Source organism: Mesoplodon mirus (assembly GCF_964341445.2).
Source record: "Mesoplodon mirus genome assembly, chromosome: X".
Classification (NCBI taxonomy): Eukaryota; Metazoa; Chordata; class Mammalia; order Artiodactyla; family Ziphiidae; genus Mesoplodon; species Mesoplodon mirus.
In genome coordinates, this window is record NC_138981.1 from 88,445,787 (window position 1) to 88,470,049 (window position 24,263).

The 24,263-nt window shown below is 37.0% G+C and overlaps 2 protein-coding genes across 2 annotated transcripts in view; one reads left to right on the forward strand and one right to left on the reverse strand.

Annotated features, from left to right (window-relative positions):
• Positions 1-650: 650 nt before the first annotated feature.
• Positions 651-1,457, reverse strand: LOC309796746 (protein BEX2-like). The gene is made up of 2 exons (XM_082610060.1): positions 1,441-1,457; positions 651-1,116 (listed from the first exon to the last, which is right to left on the reverse strand). Exon 2 carries the CDS (start codon positions 1,109-1,111, stop codon positions 725-727), a length of 387 nt encoding a protein of 128 aa, XP_082466186.1. The 5' UTR covers positions 1,112-1,116; positions 1,441-1,457; the 3' UTR covers positions 651-724.
• Positions 1,372-24,263, forward strand: part of LOC309796258 (AFG1-like ATPase) — a gene marked incomplete at both ends in the record, with an annotated part of 45,051 nt that continues 22,159 nt past the window's right edge. The window contains 2 exon segments of the mRNA XM_082609304.1: positions 1,372-1,632; positions 1,869-2,222. Of these exon segments, the coding sequence (XP_082465430.1) occupies positions 1,372-1,632; positions 1,869-2,222 (615 nt within the window).

The window sequence follows — 24,263 nt, forward strand, 5'->3', positions numbered from 1 at the left end:
AATCACACCTTGACTAGCAGAAATTGCAGCCCTGAAGGGGAAGAGGGATGCTGTATTGGGTAGATCTATCTTTGGGGACTCTGCTAAATATTTGAAGGGAAAACTTGAGGGGAGGGGGTTCTTGCCTAATATGTGGGGATGGGGGCAAAAATAGGGAAACACGGCTCACACACTCCTGACCTTGTTTCACAGTCATGTAAAGCAAATATAGTTCCTAATTTATAAAGAATTCCTGGGTTTATTCATCTGGCTAAAAGATCCAAATTTAGGGACCAAGTATTTATTGTAACCCTATGGCTCTCATAAAGTCATTAAAAATAGTTTGCATATCTTCTCAAACTAAATTATAAAAGAAAACACATCAAACCATCTCACAGAATTGAGTCCCTGTATTAATCTTTTGGTACATTTAATTTCAGCAGTTTTCTCCTCATGTATTAGATAAATATGAGATTTGAAATTAAAAAGAATACATAGATTGCTTTTTAAAACTGCTTTATTAACTTCACAGTATATAATAAGCATCTTGTCATGCAATAAGTAAAATTCTTCTGCTAACAGAATCTTACAGACTGGGTCAAAAACACATTCAACTAGAAGCTGGTAATATGAGACCCACCAGAAATGAGTGGCATCAACAGGTTTACAACAAAGGTACATCATGAATATGTAAGTTTAGGAAGCAGGTGTGTCTCCCTATTAACTTCAGGGAGAACATCAGGATTTAAGGCATAAGGCAAAACTCATCATGATGGTCATGGTGAGGGGGGTCAGTGCTAACTGCCCGCAGACTATGACTCGATTGCTTTTCCCTCAGCTTTTCCATCAGCTGCCTCACCTCCTCCCCAATCCTTTCCATATTCTCCTCTCTCATCCTTGCCTGTGGCTCTTCAAGCCTCTGAGTCATGTTCCATCTATACTGCAGGATGGGCTGCCTAACATGGAACCACCTATGATTTCCTCCAGGTACACAATATTCACTGGATCCCGAAAGTAGGGCCAAAGGCTCTCCTTTATTAGCAACTTGCTCGTTTTCATCCTTTTTATCATTTTCCTCGTTGGCATTTTCCATGTTGATATTTTTCATCACTTGTTCCTCTTTGGACGCCATTGCTCCTAGGAGACAAAAGACAAGAAAAAGGGCTGCATTTTTCGTGGATAGATCAGCACCAAGGACAGAGGCCTGGATAGCATGGGTTATTATTATTTTTTAATTTCATTTTCCCACGTGAAGGCTTCATGAGCCCTCTAGGGGGCCCCCAGTCCGAGCCCTCCCCCGCTCAGTTATTTCCCTCCCTCCTCCCAAACCCACCATTTTCCCTACAGATCCCTCCCCCAGGCCTCTTCAAACAACAAAGTGGAGGACGGGGCATGGGGAAGTGGGGGGGGGAGTATGACGGGGCTCTGCACCCACCCACACACACCGTCCCCCGCACCGACCTGGGCCTATCCTTAATGTCTCCTCCTCCTCCCGATCTCGCTGCAAGTGCGTCGCCGCAACACTTGACACTTAGATCCGCAGACCTGCAGAAGGCAGGGATGGAGGGAGCGAGTACTGTCGCCAAGCTCTCGGCGCCGAACCACCGCCCCTCACCGCCCACGCCCCGCCGCCACCCCCGACCTGCGTCCACCGCCCCCTTCCCGGGTTCACCATTGCCCTGCAGGAACTCAGGGATAATTTCCCATTGCTCTTAAGTTGCTTTGCGGCCTGGAACCCTGCTGCCCCTGCAACCCTCACCCCAAGGGGCCCCTATTTCTGTTCCCAAGAAAGCAAGGGTGTGGAGAGAGCTCACCGGGACCCGCCGCGGTGATCCCCTGCGCTGAACCCATGCACCGGCCTCTGGGGTTGGCTGGCCGCTGCCGCCCAGGCGTCAGCGCGTGGGCCCCAGGGCCCTTACCTGCTCCGCTTCCCCCGGGCCCGATGCCAGCCCGCCGTGCGCAGGGCAGCGGGGAGCTGGTACCCAGACACGAGTGACGACTGCACCGAAGGCTGCGTCGCTCTGCAGCTCGCGGTCACGTGTGGGCTTCGCGTCACCGTGGACCTCGCCCTCAGATCCTCCTTCCCACCCACCCGGGCCGACGCTGAGTTCAACAGGACCCTCCCCTCCACCTCCGCACGCAAGATCTCCCCCTACACGCAGCTGTGCGCTAGGTCCGGTTCCTCAGCTTGGTCCTTTCCGATCCGAGGGCACACAGGTTGCCTCACTGCCCTTATGTTTGGGGTTTGACCTTCTCTGGTTACCAGGGAGAGTCTGCATCTCCCTTCCCACCACTCCAAGGTCTTGGTATTGACTTTGGCCCTTTCTGCTTTTTTCTCCTGTTCTCACTAGCTGTATATTATTTGCTTCCTAGTAATTTCTCTTTATTTCCTTCTTAAAAATCAGTATGCCTCTAAAAAACCTGAAAATTAGAAATTTTCGTTTTTTGAAAGACATGCTTCAAGCTGGGGAAGTAAAAAAAAAAAAAGAAAACTCATTGTTTATGTTCTCTTGCACCACACAGAAAGTATTTTCTTTGGGCTCCACACAACTTCATTTTTAGAATATTCTAGCTTGTTTCAGAATTTTATGGAATTAAAAAAATGGGGGAAATCTTTCTAAACACAGTCGCGATGTTTTGAAAATTATCTGTGAAGTTAATATTCACGGAGAAGTCTGATTGTCAAATATTGGCTATGTTATGTAAATAATCTACCTTTATATTCCTTCTGGGACAGATTTCAAGTTTTATTAATAAACATTTATATTTTATTCTACTATAATAAACATTCATTAAATATGGAAAGGCATTTGCTGGCAACTGAAGTGGTCTGCTTAAATTTAATGGCTATTATTATAGTTGGTTTTGAAGACCTAAGCAAAGGGAAGACCTATGAGGCTGATGCAGGTTGAGGGATGCAGAGATAATCGGATCACCCCTGCCCTATCGAGAGGTTGGGAAGGGGCTGGTCTTCCTGCTGCCACATTCCAGAGCCTCTTATTTCCTACGTTCAGGCTCCTGATTGTTTCTTACTCCAAAAATATAGATGGACAGGTGACCAAGGTCTTGACCTGAGTAAATTCCTTTGGTTCCTTCCCTCCATTTCTTCTCCAAAATCCTACCTAGTGACTTATCTCCCAGATAGATGAGGGGTTTATTCTCATACTCAAAACCAGATGGGGCTCTTCTACACCTCTGTGGTGGGGGATTACAAGAATTGTAGAAAAGTAATTGCTTCAGAAAGAGCCTCCCAGGTCTTCCTGCTCTCTCGTTTTCTTCACGTTGTCCATGTGGAAACCTCTTTGGGACCTTTCTGCTATCTCTCACATGGCTTGGGAAGTGCAGAGAGTTGAGATCCTCACCCTTACCTCCTCACCTCCAGTACACTCAGGAAGAACCCAGCCTTGCTGCAGGGTCACTATCTGCCAGTCCATACCCACCCTGATACTCCCTCACTTATGCCAGGATCCAAGGAACATTCTCTGCTGACAATCCTGAGTAACCTTATATTAGGCTTGCAAACATGGAAGTCTGTGGAACACCTTAAATGTTATTCAAAATTATCTGTATGGGGGTGATTATATATTCACATTTTTGTGGGAAGAGAGGCTATAATTTTTAGAAGATTCTCAAAAGAGGCTGTGGTTCTTTGCCCCTAAAAAAGGTTAAAAGTGTCTATATATGCCGTCTCACTAACTCTAGTCATTTATTCTCACCTAAGACTGCTTCTTTTCCCTTTGTTTTCTGCCTTAGTATCCACCCATTGACCAACTCAGAACCAGGCCATCATCCTTGAATCCTTCTTCATTGTCTCTCATATTCAATTAATAACCAAATCGGGCTAAGACTCTATTTATGTCTTTTAATAACAGCATCATGGAGCTCTAATCCACATATCATACGATATCCATTTAAAGTGTACACTTACATGATGTTTACTTTATTCACAGGTATGTACAACCATCACCATAGTCAATTTTAGAACATTTTCATCACCTCAAAAAAAAACTCAGAAAGCACTCTTTAACTATCACTCTCCTATCCTCCCATCCTCTCCAGGTCAAAGCAAGCATACAAAGCAAACGTACTTTCTATCTCTGTAGATTTCCCCATTCTGAACATTTCATATAAATGAAACCATATACAATATGTGTTCTTTTGGGGCTCACTTTTTGATTTAGCATAATGTTTTCATACTTCATGACAACAATATGATTAATCATTTGAGGAACTGCCAAACTCTTTTCCACAGTGTTGACCCTTTTACATACCTACCCATACTGTATGAGAGTTCTGAATTTGCCACAACCTCACCATTTGTTATTATATGAAATTTTGATTCTACTCATATTAGTGGGCATGAATTGTTGACTGAAAAACAGTTCACAGCATGATAACTGTCAGTTCAGTTTTATTTGGGGACTTACTGAGGACTGTAGCCTGAGAGACAGCCTCTCAGATAGCTCTGAGGAACTGCTCCAAAGAGGTCAGGGGAGAGGTCAGTGTATATATACATAATTTTGGTGAATGGAGTATGTGCAATCAAGCACACATCTCAGTAGAAGGTTGCTGCTAGTCATGGGAAGGTTGCTGCTACTCACGAGGACCAGATGTCTCTGTTAATGATTTTAAGTGCTTTTCTAGGTATGAGAAGATGCAAAAACTTGGGTTCATAAAATTTTCTTCTGAAAATATTTAATTATCTGATGGATTTGAATGCCTGTTCTGCCAGATTTCCCAGAGCACAGAGTGCCTCATTCGTGATCTCTGCCCTGATCTCCTTTCAGGGTGTGTTAAAAGTCTATAACTTCAGTGGGTAAGTGACTTCATTCTTATAGAACCAGGTGGCAATTGCCGTATTTTTGTAGTCAGGCCCCCCCCAATGCTCCCTCCCCCGCTCCATGGTCATAAAATTGACCATGTTTTGGGAGGCATTTCATGACCATTTTGTCCCACAGTACTAGGAATGTTCATTCCTAGGTCAGGCTAAGATTTCATTGATAGACCATTCAATGTGGTATTACTGGACTAGGCCCCGTTAACAGTAGCCAAAAGTCTTTGGACCATCTGACTTACTAGTTTGATATGGTCCAAGAAATGATTCCCTCTTATTGCTTCCTCCCATATCTAGAGTTACACTATTACAATCAATTGATCTTATAGAACTATGTATTTGGTGAACCGTTTCAAGTCACCTAGTCATCATTTTATCAGAGGCACAGTCATACATTTGGTAATATAAGAAGCAACAATCTTGTAAAATGGGCAGAATACAAGTAATATAGATAGTAACATTAGTAAGGTCATAAGTCAGAATTTAAGCCAAGAACTTCCATTAGGTGCAGCCCAGTATATCCCCAGGTCATCTGATTTAGTCTGTTCTGTACCAATCCTTGTCTTTAAGGGAAATGATATATTGGCATTGTTCATAAGGCACCTAGCCCAATTTCCTAGTGTTATTAAACTTATTATCCTTAGTATGGTTTAATTGTTCCCAACACAAGGGAGGTCTTTAAACTTAAATGACTGTGGTCTGGTGTTAACCATATAAATCAATCCCATAACAGGGAGCTTATATTCTTTGACTGAAATTTAGCTCTTTGCTCTGATTGAGCTTAAGTAACTTTAAAAGAAAATTCGTATTTATTATTATAGTCAGAGCAAGTAGATTGATTGTCCAAGTGAGGGCCTCCCATCTAGTAATATCAATAGTAGCCTGAACAAAACTGTAACTTCTTTCTTCTAGAATAAATTTCCTAAGGGCCATCCAATTAGAGCCTTGGAAAGGAGAAGTCCACCAAGGTAACCCAGAAGTACTGAATGTAGGTAATTGAACATAAACCCAACAATTGGATTGGTTTCTTTTTTTTTTTTTTTTTGAAACTTACATATGATTGAACCCAAGAAAGAAATACATTTGGTTCATAAGCAAAAGTGTGAGCAGTTATCAAAGTAATTGGTATACAGGCCTGGTCTGGCATCTTGGGTCAGCTGGCTACTTCAGATGTCATCTTCTTCTCACTTTGGTCTCTTAGTTTCTCCTCTGTTTGAGTGTTGTTTTAAGGTGAATTTGAGGTCAACAGCCTTCTCTATAGACCAGTCCAGTGCAAGGGCCTTTTCTAAGTGGGAAATATGAATCCAAGAGTTAATTCCCTTCAGTTTTGCTGCACATGAGCTAGTTAAGAGCACTTGATAAGTTTCTTTCAATCTAGGTTGGAGCTAGTCCTTTAAATGATGTCTTTTCCAGTATGCATAACCTCCTGGTTGCAGGTCATGGAGCAGCTGATCTCCATCCAAAGATAGTCTAAGCTTCAGAAACAAGCTTAGACTATTTGCAGTAGCTAAAATATGGAAGCAACCTAAATGTCTAGGCAGATGAATGGATAAAGAAGATGTGGGGTGTGTGTGTGTGTGTGTGTGTGTGTGTGTGTATACACACAATGGAATAGACTCAGTGGTAAAAAAGAATGAAATAATGCCATTTGCAGCAACATGGATGGACCTAGAGATAATCATACTAAGTGAAGTAAGTCAGACAGAGAAAGACAAATATCATATGATATCACTTATATGTGAAATCTAAAAAAATGATAGAAATGAACTTACTTATAAAACAGAAATCGACTCTCAGACATAGAAAACAAACTTACGGTTACCAACGGGGCAGGGGGGCAGGGATAAATTAGGAATTTGGGATTAATAGATACACACTACTATATATAAAATAGATAAACAACAAGGACCTACTGTATAGCATAGGGAACTATAGTCAATATTTTGTAATAACCTATAATGGAAAAGAATCTGAAAAATAATATATATATAATGTATATATTATATATATATATATATAAAACTGAATCACTTTGCTGTACACCTGAAACATTGTAAATGAACTGTACTTCAATTAAAAATGTATAAATAGAAAAAAGAAACAAACTTAGAATGTCCTTTTAATAATTCAATTAAACTTTACAATAATGTAACATAGTAATGAGGAATAATGAGTGAGTAATAAGGAAGTGAGTCAGACAAACAACATTAGAATTTAATATCCACAGAGGTGTACTGCTGAAACATAAATTTTTTCTCTCTACAATTACCTGCATTTCCACCAAATATAAATATAGCCAAATTAAGATGAATTTGTTTGCAAATAATTCTGGTTTCAATACACTTGGCCTGACTACTTACATAAGTGTAGTTGATCATACAGGCTCTTTAAAAACTGTCTTTCCATCAGATTCTGCCTGCAATATCTATAGATTTGGGTGAATTCCTCTCTTCCTGAGATTCCAAAAATATCTTGAGATTCTTGCACCTGTCGGGAGGTGTACTGCTTTACTTACCTGATAAGGCAGCTGGGAACCTAAGAGTTTCCAATCTATGGAGGGATCAGGTAGAGAGAAAAGATAAATTTTTAAATTCTGCTTACAAAAGAATAATTTACCAAATTGCTGTAAGTCGTAATTAGCTTGAGGGGAAGTGTTTCTTAATAGCTGGAAAACACAGATTAAAAGCCATTAACATTTCAGACAGAAAGCATAAAAATTATAACAATATTCATAGTTCAGTCTTATGTAACTAATCCTTGATCTCTTGTTAACAGTTTTATAAAGCCATCAGGGTTTCCATTAGAATTCCTTAATGTTTTATCCAGTTCAGCGGTATGATTTGAAAGTTATCAGAAACCTGTACTTGTCAAAAAGTCCTTTCTATGAATCTTCCTGAAGATGAAGCATTTTTGCAAAGACATCAAAGTAAAACTATAACTGTCTATGAATGACAAAAGACTTAAGAAGGCATGGTTAAAGAACTGATTACAGTGCAATTGACAAAGAAACTCAGTTACTGTTGTGACATACATTTTAAAATAATAACTAGATTATGACCAATAACATTTTATCAGGCCATATTTAATTTTTAGAAATTCCATATAATTTCTAGAATATTTAAAATAACATTTACCCATACCATACAACATCGAAAGGTTTCTTACTCATTTGACAGTGCTTCCCATGTAATTCAACATATCAAATGAACCTAATTAGTTTAATATCTCTCATTGGGATGTTTCATGGGCCCTTTGAAGCATTCCAAAGTTAGCTAGAGGGCCAAGGAACTTCATTGGAATTTGATTTGGGAAGTTTGTCAAAAAATATCAAAAGGCTTTCAAACACTTGGTCAAATAGGATCATATGCCACTGTGAAACAATACTTATTCACTTAACCAAAGTGACAATAAAAATATTTCAAAGGCAAATACAGAAAGTTGTAGCAGATTACCAGTTAAAGGTAAAGAAACTTTATAATCTGTTATCAAAAGCAGATCAATAGTTAAAGAAAACTATGCCCTCTTAACAGAGAGAGAAACCAAATTCAGGTTTGCACCACTTTACCTTTAATATTAGAACTCAATTAAATTTATTCTAATCTTAGTCAGTTCTGACTGCACATAGAATACCATTATAAATATTTTTTTTCTTTCCCAGGAACCTTCTACAAATTTCTATGTCCATATTAATTTGACCCTTATTTTCTTTCTTATTTAGAAATAACCAGCATCGAGACAAAATTACTTTCTTTCCCTTAACAAAATGTAATTTCAGGGGCTTCCCTGGCGGTGCAGTGGTTGAGAGTCTGCCTGCCGATGCAGGGGACACGGGATCGTGCCCTGGTCCAGGATATGCCGCGGAGTGGCTGGGCCCGTGAGCCATGGCCGCTGGGCCTGCGCATCCGGAGCCTGTGCTCCGCAACGGGAGAGGCCACAACAGTGAGAGGCCCGCGTACCGCAAAAAAAAAAAAAAATGCAATTTCATTCCTCATACCTTCTTTTTTTTAGATTTATTTTACTTGTTTGTTTGTTTATTTATTTATTTATTTTTGGCTATGTTGGGTCTTCGTTGCTGCGTGCAGACTTTCTCTAGTTGTGGCAAGTGGGGGCTACCCTTCATTGTGGTATGGGGGCTTCTCATTGTGATGGCTTCTCTTGTTGCAGACCATGGTCTCTAGGCGCGTGGGCTTCAGTAGTTGTGGCACATGGGCTTCAGCAGTTGTGGCTCACAGGCTCTAGAATGTAGGCTCCGTAGATGTGGCGCGTGGGCTTAGTTGCTCCGCAGCATGTGAGATCTTCCCGGACCAGGGCTCGAACCCGTGTCCCCTGCATTGACAGGTGGATTCTTAACCACTGCGCCACCAGGGAAGCCCCTCATACTTTCTTATACTGAAAACACACATCCTACTTTCCTTGTATACTGAAATATTTCCCTTATTATTTCTAGTAGCTTTAATTATAGATTTAAATTAGAATTCTCAGTTCTTAAAAACCTTAATTTCTAATAAAAAGTAAGAAGTAAGCAGTTGTGAACTGTCTTTTACATTAGCATTCTGTAGATTGGCAAACATATAAATACCAATAATAATTTCTAAAATTATGTGCTTTCTTATAGAAAATGTCTCAGTGCGGCACCAAACATATTCATCTTCAGTTTCTCTGTAAAAGGAAGACAAAATTCAGTAATTAATGTTTCAGTATATTACTTTATTTGGGAATGACTTTTAGTTATTCAATAAAATTTCACCATTTAACTTAATTTAGCAAAACTCTAAAGTTTCAAGTTACCAAAGTCTGGAGCGATTATTTTACAGTAGATATTCTTAAACCATAATTATTCCTAAAACGTTTACCTAAAAGTGCTTTCATTTACATTTAATTTATTTATAAAAATTTCATCATACCAAGTTATTTTTCTTGCTGACAAATTTGCAGCAGATATAATAAGATCTTATTTGATGTCTAGTAAACCTAGGTACAATTAAAGTATTATACTTAATATTGATGACTCTAAAGACAAGTCTGTATTAATTAAACCAACTAACTTAAACTAGCTTTATTATCAAATATTAACTTAATACTGAGTCTTTCCTTGTTCATGTGAACCTGAAATTTATTTGGGTTGGTTTTAATACCATCCAAAAGTAAAGATATACTTATGCACACATAGACATATAGACAGGCAAAACCAGAGATCTCAGCTTCATTTTAAAACTTAGTCATGAATCAAGTATTACAATATAAAACTCACTAGTTTACAGTAGGAATAAATTTTTAAATTAAATCTTAAAAGTCTTCCCCCCCCCTTTTCTTCCCTCAGTCTCAGGAATTAGAGATGGTCTAGATAAGACAGTGCTCCTGAGAGCCCTGATAGAACATTTACATCTCAAGGCACAGGGAGAGAAAAGCAACTTCCCCTAGAAGGATTTGTTCCATTAGGGTCAGAATTCTAAAAAGGTGTTTGTTTTATCAAGCTGGCTTTCTCAAACTTAACTGTGTATGCAATAAATGACCCCCATATGGCCATTTTCAGGGCATGATTTCCTTTAATTCCAAATTAAGTAAGTACTTGTAATTAAGTTTTGTACTTACATAAACCTGGTTGGGGTGTTAGTTGGAAGCTGGCTTTATGATGCCCCTCATTTCTCTGCTTGAGAGACTCTGTTTCCCATTTTAAAATTGAATTTGTTGAGAATAAAATTTACTAATGAAATTGTTTAGTGGTCCCATGTGCTGCTTGTGAGCTTAACTCCTCTGGGTGTCACCCTAGAGTCATTTCAGCTCTGTTACATGTCTCCATTTCTCCCTCCAGCAGTCTAAAACCACCATGGGTGCTTGGATCACTGAATGGCCAATTCTTACATCTGATCACCGGATGAGCAACTCTTTTAATTAATGAGAGAGTTTCCCTATGGGATCACTACATGGTATGAGGACTCTGCCTCCACCACTCCCATAAATTTCTCAGTTGCCTGAGAAAGCTGTAACTGACCAGGAGGAGTCTTGTCCCTCTTCTTCGGAGCAAATCTCTCATGCAATATCTTCATTTTAATCCTGACAAATTCTGTTAAGGTAGCTGAATTGAGGAAAGATGTCAGGTCAGCCTCCTATCTAAACACTCATCCCAGACTGCTCAGTGTCTTTCAACTGAGCAAATCCCAGTATCTTTCACCTGGGGGGCCAAGTACATGTTGTATACCACCAAATAAAACTCAAGATCATCAACCAGCAATTGGGAGATCCAAGAACCAGAAGACACCCAAATTAGTCTGGACTCTGAGCAGGTAAATGGGCACAGAAGGCCTTGCTAGTACCAAGGCTCCAGATCCTCGTAGACTTCATGTGAAGGAGAGAAGTCTGCTCTGGGTCCCTTTGTTGGTCACCAAAACTGTCCAATGAAAAAAATGCACAATGTGAGAGCTGTAAGTTCAGTTTTATTTGGGGACTTAGGATTATAGCCTGGGAGATAGCCTCTCAGATAACTCTGAGGAACTGCTCCAAAGAGAGGTCAGTGTGTGTGTGTGTGTGTGTGTGTGTGTGTGTGTGTGTGTGTGTATTTATTTATATTTATATATAATTTCAGTGAAGGGAGTATGTGCAATCAAGCACACATCTCAGTAGAAAGTATCTGCTACTCATGAGGAGGTTGCTGCTATTCACAAGGAGCAGATGCTTCTAATAATGATTTTAGTGATTTTCTAGGTATGAGAAGATGCAAGAAATTGGATTCATAAAATTTTCTCTTGAAAATAGCTATCTGAAAGCCTGTTCTGCCAGTTTGCCCAGAGCACAGAGTGCTTCATTCCTTATCTCCACCTTGAACTCCTTTCAGGGTATGTTAAAGGTCAGTGACTGCAGTGGCTTAGTGACTTCATTCTTATAAAACCAGATGGTGAGTGACATGTTTTTGTTATTGAAAGTGATATCTCATGATGGTTTTGATTTGCATTTCCCAGATAAAAAATGATGTTGAGCATCTTTTCATGTTATAATTCTGCTCTTATTCCAATCTGTCGGTCTTTCCCCATATATCCAAGCAATTCTTCAATACCAGTTGTGTGTCCTACAGTTCAACTCAATTCTGACACTATCTATGTAGAGATGGTATCAGATTCCACAGGTTAAGGATTCAGTCCCACTAGGCAGCCCTCCTCTTCAGATGCCAGCCTCAGTTCTAGGTTGTTACCTGTGCTTCTGACCGACTGTCTATAACTGAGAGGTTCCCAGAACCCTTTCTTTAGGTTCAATTAATTTGATAGAAGGCTCACAGAACTCAGGAAACCAGTTTACTCATTAGATTACCAGTTTATTACAAATGATATTAAAGGATACAAATTAACAGTCAAATGAAGACATACATAAGTCCATGTCCCCAAAAAGATCTGTCTCTGTGGAGTTTGCAACCTGGCATGGTGACACATGGAAACATTCTGGTTTACCAACCTGGAAGCTCTCTGAACCCAGTACTTTTGGGTTTTTATGAGGCTTTATTACATCAGCATGATTGATTAACTCATTGGCCATTGATGATTGATTCAACCTCCAGCCCCTCTCCCCTCCATGGAAATCAGGGGGTGGGACTGAAAGTTTCAACCCTCTAATCAAAGTTGGTTCCCCTGGCAACAAGATCCCCCATATTTAGGAAATATCCCAAAGTCATCTCATTAACTTAAACAAAATTGTGGTTGAAAAGGGCTTGTTATGAACAAGACACCCATTTTGTTTTTATGGTTCTGAAGTGATTTCAGTAACTGAGGACAAAAGACCAATATTAGAGCAAAAGATGCTCCTATTGCTTTTCTCTCTTATGAAACTCCACGGGTTTGGGGAGCTCTGTTCCAGGAACAAGGATGAAGAACAAATATATATTTCTCATTATAAATCACAGTATCACACATGTACTTATCAGCCACTTGTATATCTTCCTTGGAGGAATATTTGTTTGGATCCTTTGCCCAGATATTTTTCATGCCTGTAGCTTAAAAGTTTCCATTTCCCCACATCCTCCACAACCCAAGCATTATCAATCTTTTACATCTTTGCCAATCTGATAGATTATAATTAAAATTTTATTTTATTTTTATTTCTTTGTTAATGTACTTGAGAATATTTTCTCATGATTATGACATTCATTTTCATTTGTAACTTGACTCTTTTGTGTTTTTTGCTCATTTTTTAAGTGGTGTGATTTGCTTTGGCCATTGGGATATAAAACAGTCACATGTTGAGTAAGGAAAAATGCACAACCTAAAAGTTACAAGTTAAGTTTTATTCAGGGATCTTACTGAGGATTATAACCTGGGAGACAGCCTCTCAGATGGCTCTGAGGGACTGTTCTGAAGAAGTAAGGGAAGAGCCAGGATATAGAGGAGATTTTGCTGGAAACAATAACATGTAGTAGAACATCAGAAAATAACTGCTAATTGCAAAGAAAAGACATCTCAAGTTAATGATTTTAGCAATTTTCTATGTATGGGAAGATGCAAGGATCTGGGTTCACTGAAATTATTCCTTAAATATCTAGGGCCAATATCCAAAGCACAGAATGCTTCCTGTTTTTCTCCATCCCTGAATTCTCACAGTCAGTGGGAAGCTGCAGTGGCTAATGGTTTGATACTTGTATAACTGGGATGGTGGGCTACATTCTTTGTTTACTGGAATGGCAGACAACATTCCCTGTCCACACACATTTACTTGGATCATATATTTTACCTTTTTTCTGATATTTTATGTTTTCTGAATCTCTTTCTTTTTTCTTGTTCATTTTCCTCTTCCCTGACTTTTGCTTTATTTTTAAAATTTTATTTATTTTATTTATTTATTTTTGGGTGCATTGGGTCTTTGTTGCTGCACACGGGCTTTCTCTAGCTGTGGTGAGTGGGGGCTACTCTTTGTTGTGGTGTGCATGCTTCTCATTGCGGTGGTTTCTCTTGTTGCAGAGCACAGGCCCTAGGCACATGGGCTTCAGTAGTTGTGGCTCATGGGCTCTAGAGCGCAGGCTCAGTAGTTGTGGCACACGGGCTTAGTTGCTCCATTGCATGTGGGATCTTCCCAGACCAGGGATTGAACCCGTGTCCCCTGCATTGGCAGGTGGATTCTTAACCACTGCACCACCAGGGATGTCCTGACTTTTGCTTTATTAATCAAGTTTTGTATTAGTTTTTGTTACTCTAGTTTCTATTTTTTTTCTTTTTTGAGAAGTGGGAAATACTGCAGTTCATTAGATGTCTAACTTTTCCAAAAATTTAGAATTTACTTTACAATACAATTAAGTACAATATTTCAAGAAGATGATTCATTTAAAATTATTTAATGCTGGTCTTGTTTATTCACAAAAACTCTTACTAGATTAATAAATTATAAAATAGACTGTCAGTGAGGAAGAAAACTTCTTTACCCTTCTAGGTTCTTCTGGATGATCTAACAATTAAATTTACATGAGACAGATGTCATGAGATAAAATTAATCAATAGTAAATCTAAGAAAGAAATGGAAAATTTTATTCAAGCCTGAGGATTATAACTCAGAAGACAGTCTCTCAGAGAGCTCTGAGAACTGTTCTGAAGAGATAAAGGGGGAGGCTAGTATATATGTGATTTTGGCAAAGGGGATACATGCAATCAAACACACAGCTCAGTAGAAGATTGCTGCTAGTCACGAGAAACAGACATCTTAGTTGTCTGATCAGTCTGTTCTGCACCACTTGCTATCCTTAAAGGAAATGATATATTGGCATTGTACATAAAGTTCAGCAAAGATGTCTACACATACAAGGTGAGTGGTGAGTCATTGTGACCCCTTACAGGATTGAGAAAAGAATGTTATCTTCTAAGGAGTTACATGGCTGTCTCCAGAAGTAGAAAAAATGATCTTTATGGTTGAGCAGGTTATTTCTGCCATTGGGGAGGTCTGGTTAATGCATAAAGCAGGTGCACACTAGAAGGAAAGGAGGAAGCCAAAGGACAGAGAAAATGTTTTACGTTTAAGATATTCCCAGATAAGAAAAAACTGAGAGTTCATTACCATTAGATCTGCCCTACAAGAAATGTTTATGGGAGTCATTCAAGTTGAAATGAAAGGATGCAAGACAGTAACTCAAATCCATACAAAAATATAAAGTTCTCTAAGAAAGGTAAAAACATGTGAAAATAGAAAACCAGTATGATAATAATTTGGAGTCAAAAATTCAGTTTTTTATTCTTCTACAGAATTTAGAAGACAAAAGCATAAAAACTAATAATAAATCTATGTTAATGGGTACACAATAAAAAAGAAGTAATTCGTGATATCAGTAATGTAAATTGGGGGAGACAGAGTTGGAAAGTTGTAGAGTTTTGTATGAATTGAAGCTAAGTTGGTATTGGTTTAAAATAGATTGTTAAACTTTGGATGTTTTATGTAATCTTAATGATAACCACAGAGTATATCTACAGAATATACAAAAAAAAGGAAATTAGAAGGGAATCCAAATGTGTCACTACAAAAATAATCAACTAAACATAAAGGAAGGCAATCATGGAGAAAATGAGGGACAAAAAAACTATGAGACACACAGAAGACAATCAACAAAGTGGCAACAGAAGTTCTTCCTTATCAGTAATTGTTCTAAATGTAAATGGATCAATCTTCACAATCAAAAGACATATATGGGTAGAATGGATTTAAAAAACATGATCCAAAAATATGCTGTCTACAAGAGATTCACTTTAAATATAAAGACGTATATAGGTTGTCTTTCTGACTGAAACCATAATGAATGTATTTGTATGTAAATCTCTGGGTGTACCTGATTATCTCCTTAGGATAAATTCTTTTTTTTAATTTTTATTTTATATCGGAGCATAGTTGATTAACAATGTTGTGTTAGTTTCAGGGGTACAGCAAAGTAATACAGTTATACATATACATGTATCTATTCTTTTTCAAATTCTTTTCCCATTTAGGTTGTTACAGAATATTGAACAGGGTTCCCTATGCTATAAAGTAGGTCCTTGTTAGAAAGGCAAAAAACTGGAAACAACATAAATGTTCACTATGGGGGGGCTGGTTAAATGATGGTACATCTAGACAAGGGCTGCCATATACTTATGAAAATTATTGTTTTAGAAGAATATTTAATGACACAGGAAAATGCTTTACATTGTATGTTAAGTGAAAAAATCAGGATGCAAAACTGAATATACATTATGAAGCCAGTTTAACAAAAAGTAGAGTCTTTCTTTTTATCTAAAATAAACAACAAAATGTTCATGGTTTAAAAAAAGATGTATATAGGTTGAAAGTGAAAGGATGGTAAAAGATATTCTGTGCAAATATTAACCAAAAGAGAAGAGAAGTGGCTATACTAATATCAGATAAAATAGTTTTAATTCTAAAACCATTACAAGAGGCAAAGAATGATTTATATAATGATAAAACTGTCACCAAGATAATATAAACACATATATGCCAATCATGACTGCTCCTAAATATATGAAGCAGACATTGATAGAATTGAGCAGATAAATAAACTGTATTCCAATACTAGAAAGAGCTTTCAATGCCCCATTCTCATTAATTGATAGACTAACCAGACAGAAGGTCAGTAAGGAAATTGAGGACATGAAAAACACTATAGACTAATTGGACCTATCAGACATATACAGAACACTCCATCCAACAACAGGAGAATACCCATTTTTTTCAAGTGCTCATGGAATATTATCCAGGATAGACTATGTTAGGTCACAAAGAAAATCTTAATAAACTTTAAAGAAATCATACAAAGTATCATTTCTGATCACAATGGAATGAAAATAGAAATCAATAGAAGGAAAACTGGAAATCAAATAGCATTCTTAAATAACTAATAAGTCAAAGAAAATATTGCAAGGGAAATTGGAAAATATCTTGAGACAAATGGAAAGGAAAACCCAACATATTAAAACTTAGAGGTTACATGAAAGCAGTGCCAAGAAGGAAATCTGTAGCTGTAAACACATTTAAAAAACATTTTGAATCAACAAACTAACTTTATACCTTAAAGAACTTTGCACCTTAAAGAAAAAGGAAAACAAACTAAACACAAAGCTATCAGAAGGAAGGAAATAATAATTAGAGAAGAGATAAATAAGAGAGAGAGAGTAGAAAAACAGTTGAGAAAATTCACAAAAGCAAGAGTTGGTTCTTTGAAGATATTTTAAAAATAACAAAACTTGGGCTAGGCTGGCCCCCAAAAAGAGAGAAAACTCAAATAGCTAAAACAAGAAAAGAAAGAAAAGACATTACTATCGATTTTAAAGAAGCAAAAAGGATTATAGAAGACTACTATGAATAATTGTACCATCAAATTGGATAACCTAGATGAAATGAACAAATTGCTAGGAACACACAACCTATCAAGACTGAATCATAAACAGAAAATCTGAACTGATCTATGACTTGTAAGGAGACTGAATTACTAAAAACCTACCAACAAGAGAAAGCCTAGGTATAGATGACTTCACTGGTGGATCCAACCAAACATTTAAAGAAAAATTAATACAAATTCTTCTCAAATTTTTCCAAAATTTGGAGAGGAAACACTTCCCAACTTATTCTATAAGACTAGCATTACCCTGATTTCAAAGCCAGAGAAAGATATTAAAAGAAAACTACAGAACAATATCTCTTACGAACGTTGATGCAAAAATCCTCAACAAAATACTAGCAAAGCAAATTCAATAGGATATTAAAATAATTTTATACCACGATCAAGTGGGATTTGTTCCTGGAATGCAAGAGTTGTTCAAAATTTTAAAAAATCAAGCAATGTAATGCACCACATTAACAGAATGAAAGGAGAAAGAAAAAGATCATCTCGATTTAGAAAAATTATCTGACAAAATTCAACATCCTTTCATGATAAAAACACTCAGTAAACTAGGAATAGAAGAAAACTACCTCAACATAACAAAGGCCCTAAAAACATACAAGAAGAGCTAACATTATACTCAATGGGGAAACACTGAAAATTCTTCCTCTAAGATCAGGCACAAGACAAGGATCCCCACTTTCACCACTTGTTTTCAATAAAATACTGGATGCTCTAGCTGAAGCAATTAGGCAAGAAAGAGAAATAAAAGGCATCCATATTGGAAAAGAAGTAAAATTACCTCTGTTTTTAGATGAAATAATCTTTTAGGTAGAAAATCCTAAAGATTCTCCAAAACTCTTTTAGAATTAGTAAATTCAGCAACACTTATGGATAAAAAAAATCAGCAAACAAAATCATGTGCATTTCTATACACTAATAATAAACAATCTAAAAGGATATTTAAAAGACAGTTCCATTTATAGCAGTATCAAAAAGAATAAAATAATTAATAATAAGCGTTACCAAGGATTTGAAAGATTGGACATTGAAAACTACAAAATCTTCCTGAAAAAAAATTAAGGATACACAAATAATTGAAAAGACATTCTGTGTTCATGGATTGGAAGACTCAATACTGCTAAAATGTCAGTAATACCCAACAAGATCTATGGATTCAATACAATCGCTATCAAAATCAAAATCCCAATGATTTTGTGTTTTTTTGCAGAAATAGAAAAACCCATTCTATTTTTCATATGGCATCTCAAGAGATCCTGATTAGTCAAAACAGTCTTGAGAAGAACAAAGTTGAGGGTCTCTCACTTCCTCATTTCAAACTTAAGACAAATTTACAGTGATAAAAACAGTGTGATACTGGCAGAAGACAGGCATATAGATGAATGTAATAGAACAGGAAATCCAGAAACAAACTCTGGCATAAATGGTCAAATGTTTTTCAACAACTGTATCAAGACCATTCAATGGGAAAAGTACCGTCTTTCCACAAATATGAGGAAAATAGATATCCACATGGGAAATAATGAATTAATAGTCTTACATTAAACCACGTGCAAAAATTTAACTCAAAATGGATGAAAGACCTAAACACGAGAGTTAAAGTATAAAACTCTTAAAATAAAACATAAGAGACAAGCTTCATGACATTGGATCTGGCAATGATTTCTTGAGCATGACACCAAAGCTCAGGCAACAATGGAAAATAATAGATTAGACTACATCAAAATTAAAAATTTTGTACATCAGAAGTCACTATCAACAGACTAAAAAGGGAAAATATTTGCAAATAAGATACCAAATAAGGGATTAATATCCAGAATATATAAAGAACTACAATTCAACAACAACAAAAAACCCAATTCAAAAATGGATAAAGGACTTATATAGACATTTCTCCAAAGAAGATATACAAATAGTAATAATCATATGAAAAGAAAAGATACTCAACATTATTAATCACTTGGGAAATGCAAATCAAAACCACAATGAAATACCACCTCACACCCATTAGAATGACCACTATAAAAAACAAAACAAAATAAAACAATCAAAAACCCAGAAAATAACAAATGGTGACAAGGATGTGGAGAAATTGAAACCCTACTACGTGGCTAATGGGAATGTAAAATGATGTATCTGTGGAACACAGTATAGCAACTCCTCAAAAAATTAAGTGTAGAGCTACCATATGATACATCAATTCCACTTCTGGCTATATACACAAAAGAATCTGTCAGATATTTGTACACCTATGTTCATAGCATTATTAGTCACAATAGCCTAAAAGTGAAAATAGCCAAGATGTCCATTTGATAGATTAATGTATAAGTAAAATGTGGTGTGTATATATATATATATATATATATATATATATATATATATATACACACACATATATATATATGTATATGTATATATATATATATACACATGCACACAAAATGGAACATTATTCATCCTTAAAATAGAAAGATATTGTGATACAAGCTACAATATGGATGACCTTTGAAGAAATTTTTCTGAGTGAAATAAGATAGTCACAAAGGACAAATATCATATGATTCAATTTATATGAGGTACCTACATTGGTCAGATAAGTAGAGACAGAAAGTGGAATGATGGTTGCCAGAATCTGGGGGAGGGGAGAAGGGAGAGTTATTATTTAATGTGTACAGAGTTTCAGTTTGGAAAGATAAAAATGTTCTAGAGCTGGAAAGCAGTGATGGTTACACAACAATGTGAATATTCTTAATGCCACTGAACTGTATGCTTAAAATGGTTAAAATGGTAAGATTTTGTATTGTGTATATTTCACCACAATTTTTAAAACCTGAAATACTTAGGTGTAAATTTTACAAAACATGTACAAGGCTTGTATGCTGAAAATTACAAAATAATTATAAAGGAAATAAAAATGATCTAAATAAATGGAGAGACATACTGTGCTAATAGGCTAGAAGACACAACATAATAAAGACACCAGGTGGTGGGAAGAAAATTCTATGAATAAGACAGAAACTTCTAACACCAGATGTGGATGGGTGTAGCTCATAACATGTGATGTGAATTGAGTTTGCTGGCCAACATTTGAGGTCTGTGGGTTTTTCCTTACCAGGTATTCATACGTGGTTTAATTCTGCTGACTACAGTTTATTTCACCTAGCATTCCTCACATGGCATTTTGAAAGCAAGCTTGTTAAAAAACACACTTTGAGAGTAACACACTCATAGATAAAAACTGTAAGCTAATTTCTAGCCTAGAAATTTCAGTTTCCATCATAGAGGATAACATTAAACAAGAGAACACCCCAAAGATGATCTAGAAAGGCGGTAGGTATCTCTTTTTTTTTACATCTTTATTGGAGTTTAATTTCTTTACAGTGGTGTGTTAGTTTTGCTATATAACAAAGTGAATCAGCTATACATATACATATATCCCCATATCTCCTCCATCTTGCGTCTCCCTCACACCCTCCCTATCCCACACCTATACGTGGTCACAAAGCACCGAGCTGATCTCCCTGTGCTATGTGGCTGCTTCCCACTAGCTATCTATTTTACATTTGGTAGTATATATATGTACATGCTACTTGCTCACTTCGTTCCAGCTTACCATTCCCCCTCCCTGTGTCCTCGATCCCATTCTTTATGTCTGTGTCTTTATTCCTGTCCTGCCCCTAGGTTCTTCAGAACCTTTTTTTCCTTTTTAGATTCCATATATATGTGTTAGCATACGGTATTTGTTTTCCTCTTTCTGACTTACTTCACTCTGTATGACAGACTCTAGGTCCATCCACCTCAATACAAATAACTCAGTTTCATTCCTTCTTATGGCTGAGTAATGTTCCATTGTATATACGTGCCACATCTTTATCCATTCATTTGTCGATGGACACTTAGGTTGCTTCCATGTCCTGGCTATTGTAAATAGATCTGCAATGAACATTGTGTTCCATGACTCTTTTAGAATTATGGTTTTCTCAGGGTATATGCCCAGGAGTGTGATTGCTGGGTCATATGGTAGTTCTATTTTTAGGTTTTTAGGGAACCTCCATACTGTTCTTGATAGTGGCTGTAACAATTTACATTCCCACCAACAGTGCAAGAGGGTTCCCTTTTCTCCACACCCTCTCCAGCATTTATTGTGTATACATTTTTTGATGATGGACGTTCTGACTGGTGTGAGGTGATACCTTATTGTAGTTTTGATTTTCATTTCTCTAATAATTAGTGATGTTGAGCATCCTTTCATGTGTTTGCTGGTAATCTGTATATCTTCTTTGGAGAAAAGTCTATGTCTTCTGCTCATTTTTGGATTGGGTTTTTTGTTTTTTTGACATTGAACTGCATGGACTGCTTGTAAATTTTAGAGATTAATCCTTTGTCAGTTGCTGCATTTGAAAATATTTTCTCCCATGCTGAGAGTTGTCTTTTCATCTTTTTACATTTTCCTTTGCTGTGCAAAAGCTTTTAAGTTTCATTAGGTCTCATTTGTTTATTTTTGTTTTTATTCCATTTCTCTAGGAGATTGGTCAAAAAGGATCTTGCTGTGATGTATGCCATAGAGTATTCTGCCTATGTTTTCCTCTAAGAGTTTTATAGTGTCTGCCCTTAAATTTAGGTCTTTAATCCATTTTGAGTTTATTTTTGTGTATGGTGTTAGGGAGTGTTCTAATTTCATTATTTTACATGTAGCTATGCAGTTTTCCCAGCACCACTTATTGCAGAGGCTGTCTTGTCTCCACTGTATATTCTTGCCTCCTTTATCAAAGATAAGGTGAGCATATGTGCATGGGTTTATCTCTTGGCTTTCTATCCTGTTCCATTGATCTATATTTCTGTTTCTGTGACAGTACCATACTGTCTTGATTACTGTAACTTTGAAGTATAGTCTGAAGTCCAGGAGCCTGATTCCTCCAGCTCCATATTTCTTTCTCAAGATTGCTTAGTTTATTTGGGGTCTTTTGTGTTTCCATGCAAATCGTGAAATTTTTTGTTCTAGTTCTGTGAAAAATGCCATTGGTAGACTGATCAGGATTGCACTGAATCTGTAGATTGCTTTGGGGAGTATAGTTATTTTCACAATGTTGATTCTTCCAATCCAAGAACATGGTGTATGTCTCCATCTGTTTGTATCATCTTTAATTTCTTTCATCAGTCTTATAGTTTTCGGCATAAAGGTCTTTTTTCTCACTATGTAGGTTTATTCCTAGTTATGTTATTCTTTATGTTGCAATGGTAAATGGGAGTGTTTCCTTAGTTTCTCTTTCAGAGATTTCATCATTAGTGTATAGGAATGCAAGAGATTTCTGTGCATTAATTTTGTATCCTGCTACTTTACCAAATTCATTGATTAGCTGTAGTAGTTTTCTGGTGGCATCTTTAGGATTTTCTATGTATAGTAGCATGTCATCTGCAAACAGTGACAGATTTACTTCTTCTTTTCCAATTTGTATTCCTTTTATTTATTTTTCTTCTTTTATTGCTGTGGCTAAAACTTCCAAAACTATGTTGAATAAGACTGGTGAGAGTGGGCACACTTGTCTTCTTCCTGATCTTAGTGGAAATGGTTTCAGGTTTTCACCATTGAGAATGATGTTGGCTGTGGGTTTCTCATATTTGGCTTTTATTATATTGATGTAGGTTCCCTCTATGCCCACTTTCTGGAGAGTTTTTATCATAAGCTGGTGTTGAATTTTGTCAAAAGCTTCTTCTGTATCTATTGAGATGGCCATATGGTTTTTATCCTTCAATTTGTTAGTATGGTGTATCACATTGATTGATTTGCATATATTGAAGAATCCTTGCATTCCTGGGATAAACCCCACTTGATCACGATGTATAATTCTTTTTTTTTTTTTTTTTTTTTTCTTTTTGCGGTATGCGGGCCTCTCACTGTTGTGGCCTCTCCCGTTGCGGAGCACAGGCTCCGGACGCGCAGGCCCAGCGGCCATGGCTCACGGGCCCAGCCGCTCCGCGGCATATGGGATCCTCCCAGACCGGGGCACGAACCCGTATCCCCTGCATCGGCAGGCGGACTCTCAACCACTGCGCCACCAGGGAGGCCCGATGTATAATTCTTTTAATGTGCTGTCGGATTCTGTTTGCTACTATTTTGTTGAGGATTTTTGCATCTGTGTTCATCAGTGGTATTGGCCTGTAGTTTTCTTTTTTGTGATATCTTTGTCTGGTTTTGGTATCAGGGTGATCGTGGCCTCATAGAATGAATTTGCGAGTGTTCCTCCCTCTGCCATATTTTGGAGTTTGAGAAGGATAGGTGTTAGCTCTTCTCTAAATGTTTGATAGAATTCACCTGTGAATCCATCAGGCCCAATATATGTACCAAATATATGTAACAAATATATATATATAACAAATATATATACAAATATATATATAACAAAATATATATATAACAATATATATGTAACAAATATATGTTTGTTGGAAGATTTTTACTAACAGTTTCAATTTCAGTGCTTGTGATTAATCTGTTCATATTTTCTATTTCTTCCTGGTTCAGTCTTGGAGCATTGTGCTTTTCTAAGAATTTGTCCATTTCTTCCAGGTTGTCCATTTTATCGGCATATAGTTGCTTGTAGTAGTCCCTCATGATCCTTTTATTTCTGCAGTGTCAGTTGTTACTTCTCCTTTTTCATTTCTAATTCTGTTGATTTGAGTCTTCTCCCATTTTTCCTGATAAGTCTGGCTAATGGTTTATCAATTTCCTTTATCTTCTCAAAGAACCAGCCTTTAGTTTTATTGATCTTTTCTATTGTTTTCTTCATTTGTTTTTCATTTATTTCTGATCTGATCTTTATGATTTCTTTCTTTCTGCTAAATTTGGAGGTTTTTTGTTCTTCTTTCTCTAATTGCTTTAGGTGTAAGGTTAGGTTGTTTATTTGAGATGTTTCTTCTTTCTTGAGGTATGATTATATTGCTATAACCTTCCCTCTTAGAACTGCTTTTGCTGCATCCCATAGGTTTTGGGTCATCGCGTTTTCATTGTCATTTGTTTCTAGGTATTTTTGACTTCCTCTTTGATTTCCTAAGTGATCTCTTAGTTATTTAGTAGCTTCCATGTGTTTGTATTTTTTA